General features: G+C 31.0%; 1 protein-coding gene across 1 annotated transcript in view; it reads right to left on the reverse strand.

Annotated features, from left to right (window-relative positions):
* Window positions 1-16,031, reverse strand: part of MS3_00005128 (uncharacterized protein) — a 51,168-nt gene that overhangs the window by 6,808 nt on the left and 28,329 nt on the right. Inside the window, exons 22-32 of the mRNA XM_051213160.1 lie at window positions 14,087-14,438; window positions 12,788-13,349; window positions 12,657-12,742; window positions 11,412-11,570; window positions 10,218-10,539; window positions 9,392-9,637; window positions 8,381-8,600; window positions 6,342-6,691; window positions 4,706-4,998; window positions 2,123-2,336; window positions 33-328 (exon numbers count right to left, since the gene is read on the reverse strand). Coding sequence (XP_051069107.1) covers window positions 33-328; window positions 2,123-2,336; window positions 4,706-4,998; window positions 6,342-6,691; window positions 8,381-8,600; window positions 9,392-9,637; window positions 10,218-10,539; window positions 11,412-11,570; window positions 12,657-12,742; window positions 12,788-13,349; window positions 14,087-14,438 — 3,100 coding nt within the window. The remainder of the gene's footprint in view (window positions 1-32; window positions 329-2,122; window positions 2,337-4,705; window positions 4,999-6,341; window positions 6,692-8,380; window positions 8,601-9,391; window positions 9,638-10,217; window positions 10,540-11,411; window positions 11,571-12,656; window positions 12,743-12,787; window positions 13,350-14,086; window positions 14,439-16,031) is intronic.

Consider the following 16,031-nt stretch of genomic DNA (forward strand, 5'->3'; position numbering starts at 1 on the left):
AAATCCAGTATGAAATATAAGTAAAAACTTACTTTTAATAAGAAGGATTTTGTCTCTGGTGCCCATACCATATTAGCTAATAATTGAAAGATTAACTTATATATATCTTCTTGATGTGTACTTGTACTTTGTTTATTACCTATTATATTGGTGCAACAATTAAATTGGTATGCTTTGTTAATGTTTCCTGATGTGTTTGTATTACATTTTTTATTTGATTCGGTTAATATGAATTGATTGTAAGTTGGAATTAAATTACATAATGATTGGATAAAAGAACTATTTATTGTCAAGGAATTCGATGCATTGAATAGTATAATGGAAGCTTCTTTTTTTGTGCACATATGTTATGCAGAGTAAAAAAAAGGTTCAAAGAAAACATCATTAAGTATATCATAAAATTAGCATTAAAGAGATAACATTTTGGCAAATTTTATTCAAATTGAGGATTGATAACTGTACTAAATCTAATTTCGATTAATGATATATCAAAATGATGAGTAGTTTTGAATCGTAAAAGGAATAACTTAATTGTGTGATTTAATGAATGACTTGAATTTTATATAATAGTGAACGGTTGATATATTGAATTTTTTTAGCCAAGTCCTACATTTCTAAAACCTTTGGCAACTAAATCACAAATAAAAACGAAATGAGAAAATATGAAGGATGATTTATTCCCAAAAGAGTTTCGTTTTCTCTAATCATTGAGTATTTCATCAGGTTTACAGTGAACTTGTAATTCCATAATCATACAGGGAAGATATTGAAATTTATAATGAATTCAAGACTAGATGAGTTAGATTAAAGAAAATTATGATGAGTTTATAGAATTATCTAAGAAATCATTTTAAAACACTAATTGGCTAGAAATACTCTTGGCCACTTTCAGGCTTTTGCAGAAGCTTTTAAAATCAATATGACAACTGTTTCATAAGACTTTAAATAATACATCTAGAAATAAAGATTAAATATGCATCATTTTATTCAAAGTAAATGTAAGTGACATCTATCATCCTTGTAATTTCGAATTTGATATTTTCATTTGTCATATTCACTAGAATAATACATCCGAGTTCGATTCAAGTCATAGACTATCTTGATTTTCCCAGAATATTTATATATGAATATATATTTTAATAATGAATAGTTTAACAATGAATAATAACTAGCTGATGTTAGAAATAACTCATATTAAAAGAGTTAAACTCAGTAACAAATGTCAATTCTCGTCACAAACAATCCATCGGTTATTTGACGATTAAACAATAAGGGACAAGGAAAGAGGTTATGCGATAACATATTAGTTACTTACGTGTATTACAGCTGTAATACACAAATCTCAGAGTATTTATACTAGACATACATTAAACGCATGTACGATAATAAATTGTACTCTCAATTCATTCAAAATCGAACAAGTCTATTCTCTTCGTCATTCCTTTCCAAACAATTCATTTAAGAAAAAAACATACTTATGATCAATGTCAATGGGCAGAAAATATTAAGCCATTTATACTGTACAACTTCATTATTTGAAGCCAAAGCCGTTTGGATACATTTTATTCACCTCAAGTATGTTTCGAATAAAATTGGAATGCGATATAGTTTTAGAAAAAAGGGCAATTTTATTTCATGTGATTTCAAATCAGTAATCAGCATTAGTCAATATAGCTGAGAGAGATGTTAGGTAAACTGAGTAAAAAGCTATTCACTTTAGTCTCCCTCCGGAAAAAGATAAAATGACGGTGATAGAAAGAAAAAAAATTCAGTGGTAAATAAAGATATTCACTGAAGATTGTATTAGTGTTATCATATTTGATGAGAAATCTAGAATAAGTTGTTTTAACATTGAATACCTCAACAATACATTACTATTTCTTGATAAACTATTGTTTTCATATTTGCACATCACCATATGGTCTATGAAAAGCTTTAGGTTACAATCCTATGACCCTTCTTTGTAAACAACGGAAATTAGATTAGTGTACAAACTACATTTGAACACAAGATCAAAGTGCTTAAAAGATGAATCCATAAAAATGTATCAAAATTTATTTAGAAATAAAGAAATGAAATGTCATATATTCAACTCATTAAATGATCAAATTCACTGCTATACCGTCTGTTTTAGATATGTCCCCTTGAATGTTACTTGAGCCTGCAGTCTGATTCGATTGAGAAATTATGTATGGATTAACTTTAATTGTACTTGGAGGATTAACCAAAACTGAAGAAGCTCGTGGACAGTCAGCTGTTAAATTAGTAAGTAGACCAAGTATTGTACGTAGGATTCGTAAATCTTGCAAAGCCAAAGGCCAAATACATATAATCACCTGTAAGACAGATAATAACAAATGCGTTCGTGCACTGGATTCTATATGAACCATTTGTGAACGACATGGTGAATTAACACTATTTGTAGACTAATTCAATACAAAGTAAAACTGGAAAGGTATACTAACATTTGAATGTGCACAAAACGTGAACAAGGAAGATGTGAAAGTTGAAAAGCCGGGAAAACTCTAGTTACATCGATTCGATATTTAAAGACTGGAGAGATTTTACAAACCACCATCTAACTCGACGTCCAATGTTAAGTGGTGTAAGAGGAAGTTGAGAAAAGCAAAAGGCGGTCAAGATAAGACGTTTCATCAGATGACAAAGATACTGAATGGTGGGCTGAGCTACATTGGTCGATTCAGACTTCCTGATTAGGGTCTGTATGATAAACGCGACCATTGTTAGAAGATGTTAGGTGATATGGCTCGAAATCAGTCACAATGGAGAAGATTCATCCAGTCTTTATCTTAATCTAGATCCTGAGCTCCAATATTTCTTTATAAATACTCTTTAATTCTATCTTTTGCGAACTATATTTTCAGTGCCCAGTTCTTCTTCTTATCGTTGCTAATATATTATTCCGACTCCTTTATTATTCACCTTGTTAATTTCATTTCGTTTTGCTGTGGTATAGTTACTTTAGCAAGCGCATATATATGCAAGTTTCTACGTTAATTTTGACTGGGTGAATGACTAAGATTTTACTAAACACAATGAATCTAGTTGATGGAAAATATTTTTTAAAAACCCTCAAAGAATCAAACAATATTTAAAATAATAAACGAAAAATTATATAGTCAATCAAAACTACTAACATTCAAACTGTCAATGTAGAGATACAAATAGTCATTCTTATGGCTGCCAATATCACCGTTAAAAAATAATTCCATGAATTTAACGGATGTTTCCTCGTAATGAGTAAATTAATAAAGTTATTTCAATTCGATCGCAACCATTATTCAAAATTATATGTTGCTGACGATTTAACATCAGACATGTACAGCAAAAACCTCATGATATGTTGAAGCGATCTAATTGTGTAAATATTTAAATAAATGTTACTGGTTAAGATCCGTTTTAACTGACTAATTATATTCATCGCATGTATTCATGAGCCTTTATAAAAAAAGTCGTCAAAAGTAATGCAAAGTTAATTACCGAAACGTCTAGATAACTGAATGTGAAGTTGATGAAACACAAATAATGCCTGTACCATGTTCCCATCAGAAATATGATATAAGACAAACTTGAGATCAAAATACTTCAACAAGATTTTGGGCAGCGCAGAAAAAAGGTTGACAGCAGAAGTGCTGTATATATGGAATAATCAGAACACATTAAATAGAAAAGATATAACTCAATAAGCCACATCTTGGCAACTACCTATTAACAAGTAATTTACACCTTATTTTGATTCATCCTGTTTATATCACAAGTGGCTTTATTTTAACAAAAAAAGTAATTTTGATGTTTTAACGTCATAACTATGCATTTGATGTGTCTCGTTTTGAATACACTTTGACGTTCAAGGTTTTTTCATTGTATTAACATTTTTAATAAACAAAATGATTAATGTGTTTGCTAGTAAACAGAGACTGAATTAATTCACTGAATTATAATTATTAATAATATCAATATATACACATTCATTTTTCTTCGTATTGTAAACTTGTTACATCATTCACATGTTAGTGACTTACGTTTCCCTACACAACAAAATAAACCTTCGAATATCTTTGAATAAACTTGTAGTGCAGATTTGTTTATTAAACATTCATTAATATTTTTTATTTCTATCATGAATGACCTGAAGAATTTCAGACAAGACTGCTGAATGAAACGTTAGAATTACTTTAGTTTCAATCGCTGAGATAATTACAAATATAATTCTTATACGTCATGTTGAATACTGTTATACATATTTTTTGAGCATTAATAAGCTAAATGTATATATGATAAGAATTCGTGCATAGAATTCTTAACTCCAACGAATGGGAGTGAATAAAGGTATTCTTATTATTGCATGGTTTATCACTGAGGTGTGACAGTCAGTTATTTACTGATATATGATTCATTTTACTTAAACAATCGCTTTTCTATTACGAGTACTTGCAACTTAGTTGTATGAGTGGATTAACGTAAATAAGTGGCAGTCGTGTAGATACGTTACAACTATGAGTTTCGAATTATTTCGGTTATTAAGGCAAAAAACGAAATCAATAAATCATAGACTAGCTTTAATGAAGTGAAAATATTAATTCGCGAAGAAATTTATGGTTCATTTAAAATATAAACTCTAAAATCTTGAGATAATTTTAATTCGAATGAAAATTTCGTAAGGGAGTACAAACATTGATCTTACTTGAATAATTCCTGATTCTATAGCACGCATTCTAGCCTCCGGACACATGTAAACAAGATTATGTAATATTTCTAAATTTGCGATCATTTCATCCGAAAGTTTTAGCCATGCAGATACTGTTTGATGTCGACGCTCAGCTTTTCGATCTACAGATACTCTACTTGATAAAGATTGCTTCGAATCACAAGAAGCTGATCTGTCAGATTCTGAATTTACATGAATATTAGTACAACATAGTTCCATTTTTGCTCGAAGAAGTTGCAATTTAGCAATCGACTCTTCTAGAAAGCCATCTAAATTGAACAGAAACGAAACAAACTGGCATTATATATCACAAACAAACAAACACACACAATAGCACAGTATTTGATATGAAATCAAATTACATATATCATCATAAAAATGTGTCGATGATAGTGGATTGAGTAAACAAAGGTATCGTTATTCATGAATTGTTATGAAATATAGTGATGAACAAAATGATTGACAAAGAAGTAAGACATGAATTTTCGGTGGTTGTTTGAATCTTTGCGTCCAACTCTGCTGAAAGTAAAAATGCTAAATCCCTCTCCTCAACATATATATACGTCCAAACTACCTAAGGGATTGGAAGCTCATAGCCTTATCAACTGAGTTATCACCTGTAACTAGTACCTCGCGCACAACCACAGAATAACTCACTCAGAGGATCCACCACACACTACCAATGCCTCACAGTTATCCATGACAAGATATTTTCAGTTTGTAAATATCTTAGGCCATTCAAATTCATTTTTCAGAGAAGCAATATAATATAAAGCATATAGCTATGTACTATATTCAACCCTTGATAGAAAAAAGAATGCCTCATTTGTACCACGAGTGAAAAGGCTTGACAAACAGCAATCAGGGATTTCACATTTAAATTATGATTTTATCAGTTGCTAACACACTAGAGTAAGGAGTACAGAATAGATGAAATGGTTGATTAGTTCAAACACTAGAACACTTATATTGCCACTTCATCTACTAACAAAAACTAGTCAAGAAATGTCCTCTAATTGAAAGGGAAGATATGTATAACACGTATTTTTTCAATGATAGTTCTCATGTTTAAAGGATTCGCAGTTATTAACTTATCTTCATCAGATAGAACCATGTCACCTACGCACTGCAAGTTGATGAGTGAGTTTTCAAGTTGACATCAATTTGGAAAACTCCAAGTGAGGGAACGAAAATAAAAATTGTTACATACTTTTTCGATCGACAGAGTTTAACATCGACTGACGGTCGAACAATACAACTGTAATCGAACGGAAGTAGATATAATTAGGTGAAAGAAGTCGAAAAATAAAAATATTTCCAATACGTTGGCTCTATAAACGATATCAGTATCAGTTTAGGGAAGAATATGAATTACAAAGTTTATTTGATTGCCAATAAGTATACAGTCAAAATTAATGAAAGAAATAATAGAGTAATGTTTACAATTGTAGGAAATGCTATCAGTGACCCATAAACAGTAACATTACAAACGCAAACAATAGCCGATCATAGTTCTTATATTAAACCAAAACAGTGTTACATAAATATGTGGAAATAATGAAGAACGTCTCATTAAACAAATTAGTAACCAAGTAAACTTATATCGGATTACCTTCAAGAGCAGTTATTTTGATTGCATGACAGATTCCAATTAGAGTACGTAAGGCATTATCAATAGCTTTTCTATAGTTAATTATAACTGTTATTGAGTTATGACTTGATAATCTAGGTGATGTTCCATCCTGTGAAAAACAAAGACTGGAATTCGATAACTGAACTAAACGTCTAGTGAGATAAATAATATCATTCAATGATTTATCAGAACTTGGATGTTTTGATTTAATCGTATCCAGCGTGTATTCTTTCTCTAGACGATTAAGTACAGGATTCAAAGAAACAGGACGTTGATGTGACATAATAACCACCAACAATTGTAATGCTACACGAGCGTGAACACAGAATCTATAATTATGAACAAATAAACACAACAAGCATATTATTAGGTGACAACAATTTATGGTAATGATGTAACCGAGTACGAAAGATAAATAGTATGATAGTACCATCTAAAACACACTAATTAATTTCATTCGATAGTTATAAGAACTGTATAATCTTAAAATATCTTCCATACTGGATAGCAGTAATTTAGTATATTCGAACAACAGTAAGCGATAGTCTCAAACAAATACAAGCCTAGGAAAAGTGTGCACAGCCAACCTTACTACATAATTTAGTGCAGAATGCTATGTTTTGTGAAACGAAGTTGGGAAATCTGGATTTGCTGCACAACTTATTGTTATATCCCAATAAGAATAATGAATGGTAGTTTTTGGATCCATTTGTGGACCAATACTATGAGTATATTTTTATCGTATAATTGTCATGTAACTAAACTGTTCATATTTATGTCCCTCTCATTGTGAGTTTTATTTTGACCTATGAACTATTATTAAACGATTTACCAGTCTTGAGTTATGGCCTGTCTGTTAATCACTACCTCCTTCATTCACAGTCACTTTTGGCCAAATATTGTACAAATGTTATTTTCTATTTCATGGTACGTTGTGGTCTGTCTGGTTGATATATAAACCGAGTATGTTTGAAATAAATGATTCATATTGCAGAGGCTGAGATTGGTGTTCTGGACTTAACTGGCTGGGCTAGGCGGGAAGCGAGACCAAATCACGACTCTAGGCTGCTCGCACGTGTTTTATGCGTCACTGGTAAAGCGTTTTCGGGTTCTACATTAGACTAATCAATTAAGTATAGAATGGAGACTCACTATAATAATAAAATAATCTACTTTATCACTGAACATCAATCAGTTTTCTATCTAACTTTCAGATCAATTTGAACACTAAATTATATGGAAAACTATAGTTTTTTTGAGGAGGAAAAGAATTATATGGTTTATACGGTGATTGTCTGATGATACTAGTGAAAAGTTGTTATCACTATTATTACTACCTTTTCGTGAACGATTCTTAATGGATGAAACTTTAGTTTATTGTTGAGTAAATTAGATCCTCTTACTGTCTCTATCAAGGATCTTATTAGCTAGGTTCAGTCTAATAGAATGTAAGTCTAGTTAATATACATTAATCTATATACATGAAAAAGACTTTATGAACTTAAGGTGGGTTTATTTAGCTGAAATTAACACTGGCTACATTGCAACTTAGCCGATGGAATTCGATCAGCTCTAAGGGCCAAACGTGACAATGAATATTACTCAAGGACTAACCAGTTCTATAGTAGGTCCACTGTACCTGTAATATCATTTCTAAGATCTGTGTTTTTAATACCAGATGACAAATTCACGAGGAACATTAGTTTTCACGATATCATAGATACGCTGTCATGACAATTACCTTAATCTAGAATTTCCCATTAATTTTCCTCTAATCATGTAACATTAAGCACAGAAACAATTTGAGATTGAGTCAATTAAACTAGTGAGCAAAAAGCAATTTGAATGATAGAATTTAATCGCGCTATATACTAAATAATACAACCTTAGTTACTGTTAGATATTTAATAAGTCCCAGCATATTAAACAATATAAGACTATGTTTCAATATTTTTTTGCTTGTATCCTAAATAATAACAAATAGATATAAACGAAGCTTTGAAGAAAAGCATACTCACTTCATAGAATGACAATATTTACATTCTTTAGATATTTCTAATTCAGCTCTATCAATAAATGTGAGAATAATATCCATGAAGTTAGGTAGCACATTAGTTAAAGGTTTTAGAATTAAGCGTAAATTTAAGCCTTTTGTTTCTTCATTGTCCGAATAAATTAATAAACAGGTTAAAAGTGAGAAAATCTCTTGCCACAAAGGAGCCATAAGATCAATATAGCCTAACAAAATAAAAGAGGAAATTAATGTAAGTTTAAGATTTAAATGCAATGAAAAATAAACACAAAATCAAACTACACCGGTCAATTACTGAGTTCGTCTAGTCTTTCTATGCGAGTCGAATTTCGCCAATCAAGTTACAGTACGTTTACTAATTCAAGTGACTGGATATTGTGGACCTAAGCTTTTGCTAATGAGCACTCGTCTGAAAGTTGTACCTGTAATCTTGAGGAAACTGATGCTGTCCGATTCAATTAGACGAGTGGCTTCATTGAAAATTGATCTATATACTTCGGTCAACATTAGGGATTAGATAAAAATAACACTGGTCATATGACATGAATTAGTGACCAGTCAGTGTAAATATCCAACTCCTATAATAGGTTGGCTGCAGCCCAAATAGCTAAGCGTTAACATATTGGACTATTAAGCTGGATTATGCATGTTCGGATTAACAGAGAGCATCAGTTTCCTCAAACTTCCAGACATGTTATCCCTAACTAGCACGAAACCTAGACCTAATGTTTTTTTGTCAATTACTTTCAAAAATAATCTAATAATTCGACTGTTCGAGAATGTTAGAACTAATAAAATGACAAACCAAGTTCATGAATAAGGGTTTACCAACTATAGGATTAAGAGTGGGATTAATTGATATATCAGTCACTAAATAAACGTGGTTACGAATACCCGTTTTTATAACGTGTTCAGATTTACTGACTGATACAAGGACGGTTTACCTTTTAATATTTTAGATAAATAAAGTTAGTAAATAAATAAGATGTATACTTACTTATTGGAATAGTTAAAATTATAATTATCCGTGTTAAAAAAAGAGAGTCAGAAATTAGATTCATACGACATTCTTCATTCATTGCTGCTTGGCAACGTAAAATATGTATACAACTGGCATAACATTGAATTAATTGGTTGCATGAGCTTTTTGAACTGAATGATCTACTTAGATCGCAGTTTATATTTTTGTTATTAATAATATAATAGGAAATAGTACTTTCTTGTATAGCACATTGTAGCAAATCTGTAAAAAGAGAAATGAATATTTTGGAATTCCAATTAAATGCTTAGTAGACGGGAGTAAAATTAAATGAAGTACATTACTATCAGTAGCAGTAACCGTCTGAAATTTTATTCAGTTGAGTATTTAAAAATTCATATCAAGAATCGGCCGTCTACAATTACATAACAATTTATTCACAATACTGTTGGGTTGCTACAACGAAGGACTTTTAACTCGGAAGTTAAAAGTTAGAATACAACTTCAGTTCAAATTTTCTTTCAGTTCGAAGAGTAGTTTCCTCATGTAACGAAAAAACCTTATGTCTAGATTGTGTGAAGTGAATTTCAAAATATTTTAAGGACATGTTTTATAGTTCGTTTGTGAGAGCGTCTGGAATCAATCCATTAGGAACACCCTAGGTTTTTATACTTCGAGACAAGTCTAAACATATTGATCAGGGTTCAAAAAAACTGATTACAACACGATTGAAATTATTAATGCTTAGACTACGAACATGCAGCTAAATCAACTGTGTCATGAGGTCTAAATTGAATTTAAAAGCATTCAATGAAAATGAAATTAAAATGGTACAGAAAATTACTTGGGTCAATTATATTCATCAATAATGGATTGATACGATGTAGTTTCAGTTGACTTAAAATAAATTTGGGTAAATGATGCATCAAATTAATGAGCAAGTGAATAACTGTACTCAAAAGGGAAGGTGTACAAATGCATGGAATATGCGATGCTGACGAAGTATTAGATATAGCATTATTTGCAAAATTAACAGATTGACTTGTGCCAGTTGTTTCTGTAGTTGTTATTGTTGAAGTAACCGCCTCCTGTATGTTATTAAGTGTTGTTGCAGTTTTCGTCAATGTTGAAGATTGCAGATTAGTTAAATTAGTACCAGGTAAAGTCTAAGCATACAGTAAAACAGATGTATCAAGAGATATAATTTATTATTATCCAGTTGGATTTTTCTCAACAAAAAAAATATAAATAAAATTGAAAAAAAAGAAAAATGCATATGTAAACACCAATTAAAACTATTGTATCTCTAACTTAAATAAAAATGAATAAATTGATTCTCAATACTTATAATTCAAGATCTAGATATTTTGATCATTTGAAACTTCATAAATAACATTGTGTCTTGGACAAGCATATTAGTTGAAAAAAGTTTTATATTTAGAATTACTAAAACAAAACACCGCAAAGAAAAATACATTATGTTCACTAAATAATTGAATGATTACAATTCAAAGGACAGATACCTCAATTTGGTGAATGATCCATATTATCATACTTTTATAATACTCTTGGAGTTTTTTCCCTGTATAATACACTGGTCATGGCTTCTCATCAGAAATCGCAGAATTTTCTCACGAGGCTAGTCACTAGTGAGCACATGGTGAGCAAAATGGTAACTAACAATCCATGTCGGGTACAAACAGGTGTCTACCTCAGTACAATGTAAGATGGTCGCGCAATCTCGTGGATTGGTTGGGGTTAGACATTAAAGCGATTGGATGCCGGTTCAGTTTTCCAGTAGGTTAAGCGTTCGCGTGCGAGACTGAAGGCCCTGAGTTCGAATCCCGCTAGCGGGATCGTAGATGTGCACTGCTGAGGAGTCTCACAATAGGACGAAACGGCCGTCCAGTGCTTCCAGGTTTTCAATGGTGGTCTAACATCAATCGGTTCATGATCTCAATCAAAAAATAATGAAAGTGAATTGATTTGGAAGAAAAACAACAAATTCAAGTAATTCATAAAATATTTCATTTCCAACCTTTTCAATATTGCTTTGAGATGGCATGGTAAGTCGTTGCCATTGAGATAAACTGAACATTGTTTGAGGTAAATGTGAAATGACCAAACGACAAAGATAGTTAAAGAAGTCTTTCGAAACTAATAATTGGTGTAATGCAGGTAACCCGATGAGGTAAAACTGAAAATTAATTTTGAAAAAATACAACAAGTTAGAAATGGGAAAATACTAATTGCGTGACTTGTGCATTCTCTTAATTTCACATGCTAATGTGTTCATAATAAGGCATTTTATTCTTCAAATACAAACTTTTGCACTCCGCTTTTAAACACTGTATGCTTTAGTGTTAGTGATATTATCTAATCACCCAAACTTCAATAAGTGAAACTCTGTATTGAGCTCATGACTTATGGGGCTAGAAATAAAATTCCTTAACTGATGCTTCAAAAGAATATCATATAGAATAGAATCAAATAATTAGATATATGAATGAAAAGTATGGGTTTCAATTTTTGAATAACCCAAATTAGTAACAAAATAAAAGTTAGTGGCATATGGTCAAAATCATACTAAAAGGATATTAATTTGGATTTTTTATCACGCTTTCATATGTAACGCTAGTTACCATTACAAAGACTCATCACGTAAACAAACTGATATCAGGTAACATGTGAAGTGATTGAGTATTAAATTGAAACAAATTCAAGCTGAGTTATAACTAACTAGATAATCTAGGCAACTTAGGACTTTGTTAAACTACGGCATATACATATAAAGTAGATTAAACATATTCTTCTTAACCATTATTGTCGATGACTACCTTCGAATTGATCAGTCATTTCAAAAACTAAATAAATTAAATGATTAGGTTGATACTTAAGAAGCTAGTATTTGAAAAACATTACCATCAGTTTAAAAGTCATTTACAACCCGATAATATTGGATAACAGATTTATACTGGCATAAAAGTTCATAAAGTGACTTTTTCACTTAAATTCAAACTGATTTAAATAAAAGACTGTCACATTTCATGAGTGGCTTTAGTCGATGAACCGAACTTAGGAACAACGTCGATCTGTTTACGTACAATCTAATAAGTTTCGCTTTGAAACACAAAATATCAAGCGTTCTTACCTAAAGTGAGTTAACAGTAAAATTTAAATTCAGAGATTATCACATGTCTTTCATTTTGATTAAATAAGAAATCGGAAACAATGACTTAATGCGACAATTCACAAACAAATTTGAATAGGACATTCAACTTACATTGGCATTAAGATCTGAGTAAACAGGCATAGTAATATTCTTTGGTGGTTTTGAAACACGCACTGGTATGAATTGCATTTGATGATCTACCAAAACACAAGTAAACTCATATCAGAACACAAAATACATACCTATACTGCTCATCATGTTCTCTGGAGTAAACAATTCATCTGTCCATGGTTTTAAAACATCCATAAGCTGTGTAATGTTATCTCTTAGCTGTTGAGAAGATTGATCTGAATTGAGAATATCTTGCAACTCTACAAAAGGCTCATTAGAATCATGAATATTATATCCAATATTATTTGATGTTGTTTGACTTCGTAAAGTAGCTGAATTGAATGGAATACGTGAAAACTGAAATTTATCGCATAGATTAGTTTTTTCTAAACAGCCTGACGTAAATTCATTTATCGCTGGAGGGAAAAACATCACCGAATCCCTTGGATTTAAAGGCAGAGCTGTCAAATTAATAAGTAGCTGTGCAGCCATTATGCGAACCCAGCAAGATTCAGATGAATCCATCAGAAAATGGAAAGCCACCTCCCAAATAGCACCTGGAGATGACCATTCAAGTGAATGGACAGACAGAAGTGTGCGTGTTTCTGTAGAAATATTGCGCGTCAGCAAACGTTGTAACCAAATAGGAACTAAGCATATACGACTAAGAATTGATAAAGCTAGAGCCCGAACCTGTACATGGGAATAAAAAATGATCAAAGTATAAAATACCATTATTAATTAATCTCTATCAACAAGTGATGAAAAAAAAGGATAATTTAACTGTAACAGTTTTGATTAAACGATGAAGTGAGTAAAAATGTCTACTACTTTTAAAAAACAATATCCTTATCGATTGATTGCCAAAAGAAGTCGAATATCATATATTTTAACTAAGAAAATAATAAAACATCAGTTTCGAAAAGCGAAGATAACATAAGCGTCTTAAAAACTAACAATTAATTAGAGTTCAAATGAATTTTTAAAGATCTGCATAAAACTATGGTAACTGAATAAAGTCGTTGTCTGTTTACCGAGGTAAAATAAAAGAAAAGATGCTAAAGTGTTAGTCAATTGTTTCAAAGATTACATTTAATATCGCATAATAACAATTTTTATTATTTACACTTAGCAAATCATTTACTACATACAAAGCTGGTTATTCAGATCACACTTACAAATTAATTAATGTAATCCGATTATACTATTTTGTCACCACGATGCAGATATATCCTAGTGTTGATCGTAAATTCCACTGTTAGCCATAATTCATCAATTTTAAGTCTTTAAGTGCTATTGTTACTAGACGTCGAATTCTTACTAATACTACATTTACACCATAATCTAGTATTAGACACTATTAAAGATATAAACCTTGAGTTTATAAGATGAAGGAAAAAAAAAGCAAGAAAAACTACTCCTACATTTACCTCTATTCGGCGATAGGTTAAGCTTTTCAAAATCCACTCTTCATCAATCCAAGATAAATATTTATGAAAATTATTCATATGATCATTATTATTATTATTGCTATTATTTCTATTACTATCTAGTAGGACATCATTTAAATCTAATTGTTGAATAAATGGTTGAACAGATAGTGTATGAATTAAATTATTTATTACAGTTAGAAATAAAACAATATTAGATGACCCAATATATGAATAATTAGCTTGATGATTAGGCTGTTGAATAAATGCTGAAAGTAATATTGATACATGATTAATTAAACGTCCAATAATTTCACCATCATTTAAAATGTGAACGATTTCTTGAAATTTACTATAATATAGAGAAAGAAATGTTAAAATTAAAATCATAATGATATAATATAAAATTCAGCATGGAAATCACTTTTCAACGAACTTGTTATTAGATTCTTTGGTTAAAATTAGTTCATTGGGAAAACATCCCTAAGTTAAATTTCATGTTCTTTTTATGTGTAAAAGTAATTATAAATCTATTAAAAATGTGACAGTTCATGCAAAATCAATGTAAGATGGTGATTAAAAGTAATCGACAAGATAACCTGGAGCTAAATTTCGTGCCACTTGATACTCGTCAGCTAGGTGTACCTGTGATCTTGAGAGAAGTGATGCTCCCTAACGAATTCGACCCTGTATCACCAAGTATAACAGTTAAAAATGTTACTGCTGATCTACCCTACAAAATGAATATATGTGTTTTTTTTAAAATTTCAATTTAATCTACTGCAAATCAGTATCCATGTGAACTTAACCTTTTTCTTACATATTCATTCGAAGGACAGATTAGTGCTATTAACTAGTTGTAAAACCTTGATAGATAAAAGCATCTTTTATCGGAACACGATACGTTTACCAACTGAGTGATCTCTCAATAATTATGTCTATAAAAATAATACTAACTGGTGTACTTCACCTTGAAACATAGCTTTGGTATGAAAATTCATAACGACTAAATTATCTAAACCAAAATGTGTGAGGCAGTATTTTAGCTTACGATCTAGTTGTTGATATTCAAATGCTTTAATTACGTAACAGTTGAGTCAGTCTAGTGAAAAAAGTATACCAATGACATTTCTACAATGTATTCAAGATTAGGACACCGATATACATGATAAACGACATTGTATGATTTCTCACGAAAATTAATATGTGCAGAGTGGTTGGAAAAACCAAATGACAAAAGCTCAAATATCAGAAAAAGGAAACTAACTGTAGACAACCTATGGGTTTTCAAATATTTATTATATAAAATAGTGATAAACCTATCAAACCACTTAGCTTGTAAATTAAGGCAATATCGAGGCATACGCACAGTATGCACATATGCCAATAACAGACTGATCAATTACAGTCTTAAACCTCAATGGGAAAATTCAAGTAAAACAATACCAAGTGAATTAAACTTCACCCCATTGCACAAGCAAGTGGCTATCAGGACTTAGTAGCTGAGTGGATAACGCGATGGCGTTTGAAGCAAACGGTATTGAGTTCGAGTCCCAGAGTGAACATCAACTTAGATGCAGGTACATCCAGCTGACGAGTCCAAAACAGGATGAAACGCGGGTCCTGGATCCCACTGCTAGCCACTATCCATCTTTGCTTATAATGCTGTTTGTTCTAGTTTGAATTATGACGAATGAAATAAAAAAAACTAACTATCCAACATCATCCAAAGTATCTACATGTTTCTATTAACAATAACATCAGTCCAAAATTATATGAACGATAATTTCAGTAAGAAAACAAAAGGTGAATAGATGGAAAAAAGCCTATAGAGTTATTCAGGAGAGTCCAAGTTTATCTAGTTCTTTTTTTATTATGAAAAGTTAGCTTATTTCTTAGAAGATAACTTGAATAACCTTTTTTCGAATTTATATCCTTCTTTATA

This window comes from Schistosoma haematobium, chromosome 3 (assembly GCF_000699445.3).
Source record: "Schistosoma haematobium chromosome 3, whole genome shotgun sequence".
Classification (NCBI taxonomy): Eukaryota; Metazoa; Platyhelminthes; class Trematoda; order Strigeidida; family Schistosomatidae; genus Schistosoma; species Schistosoma haematobium.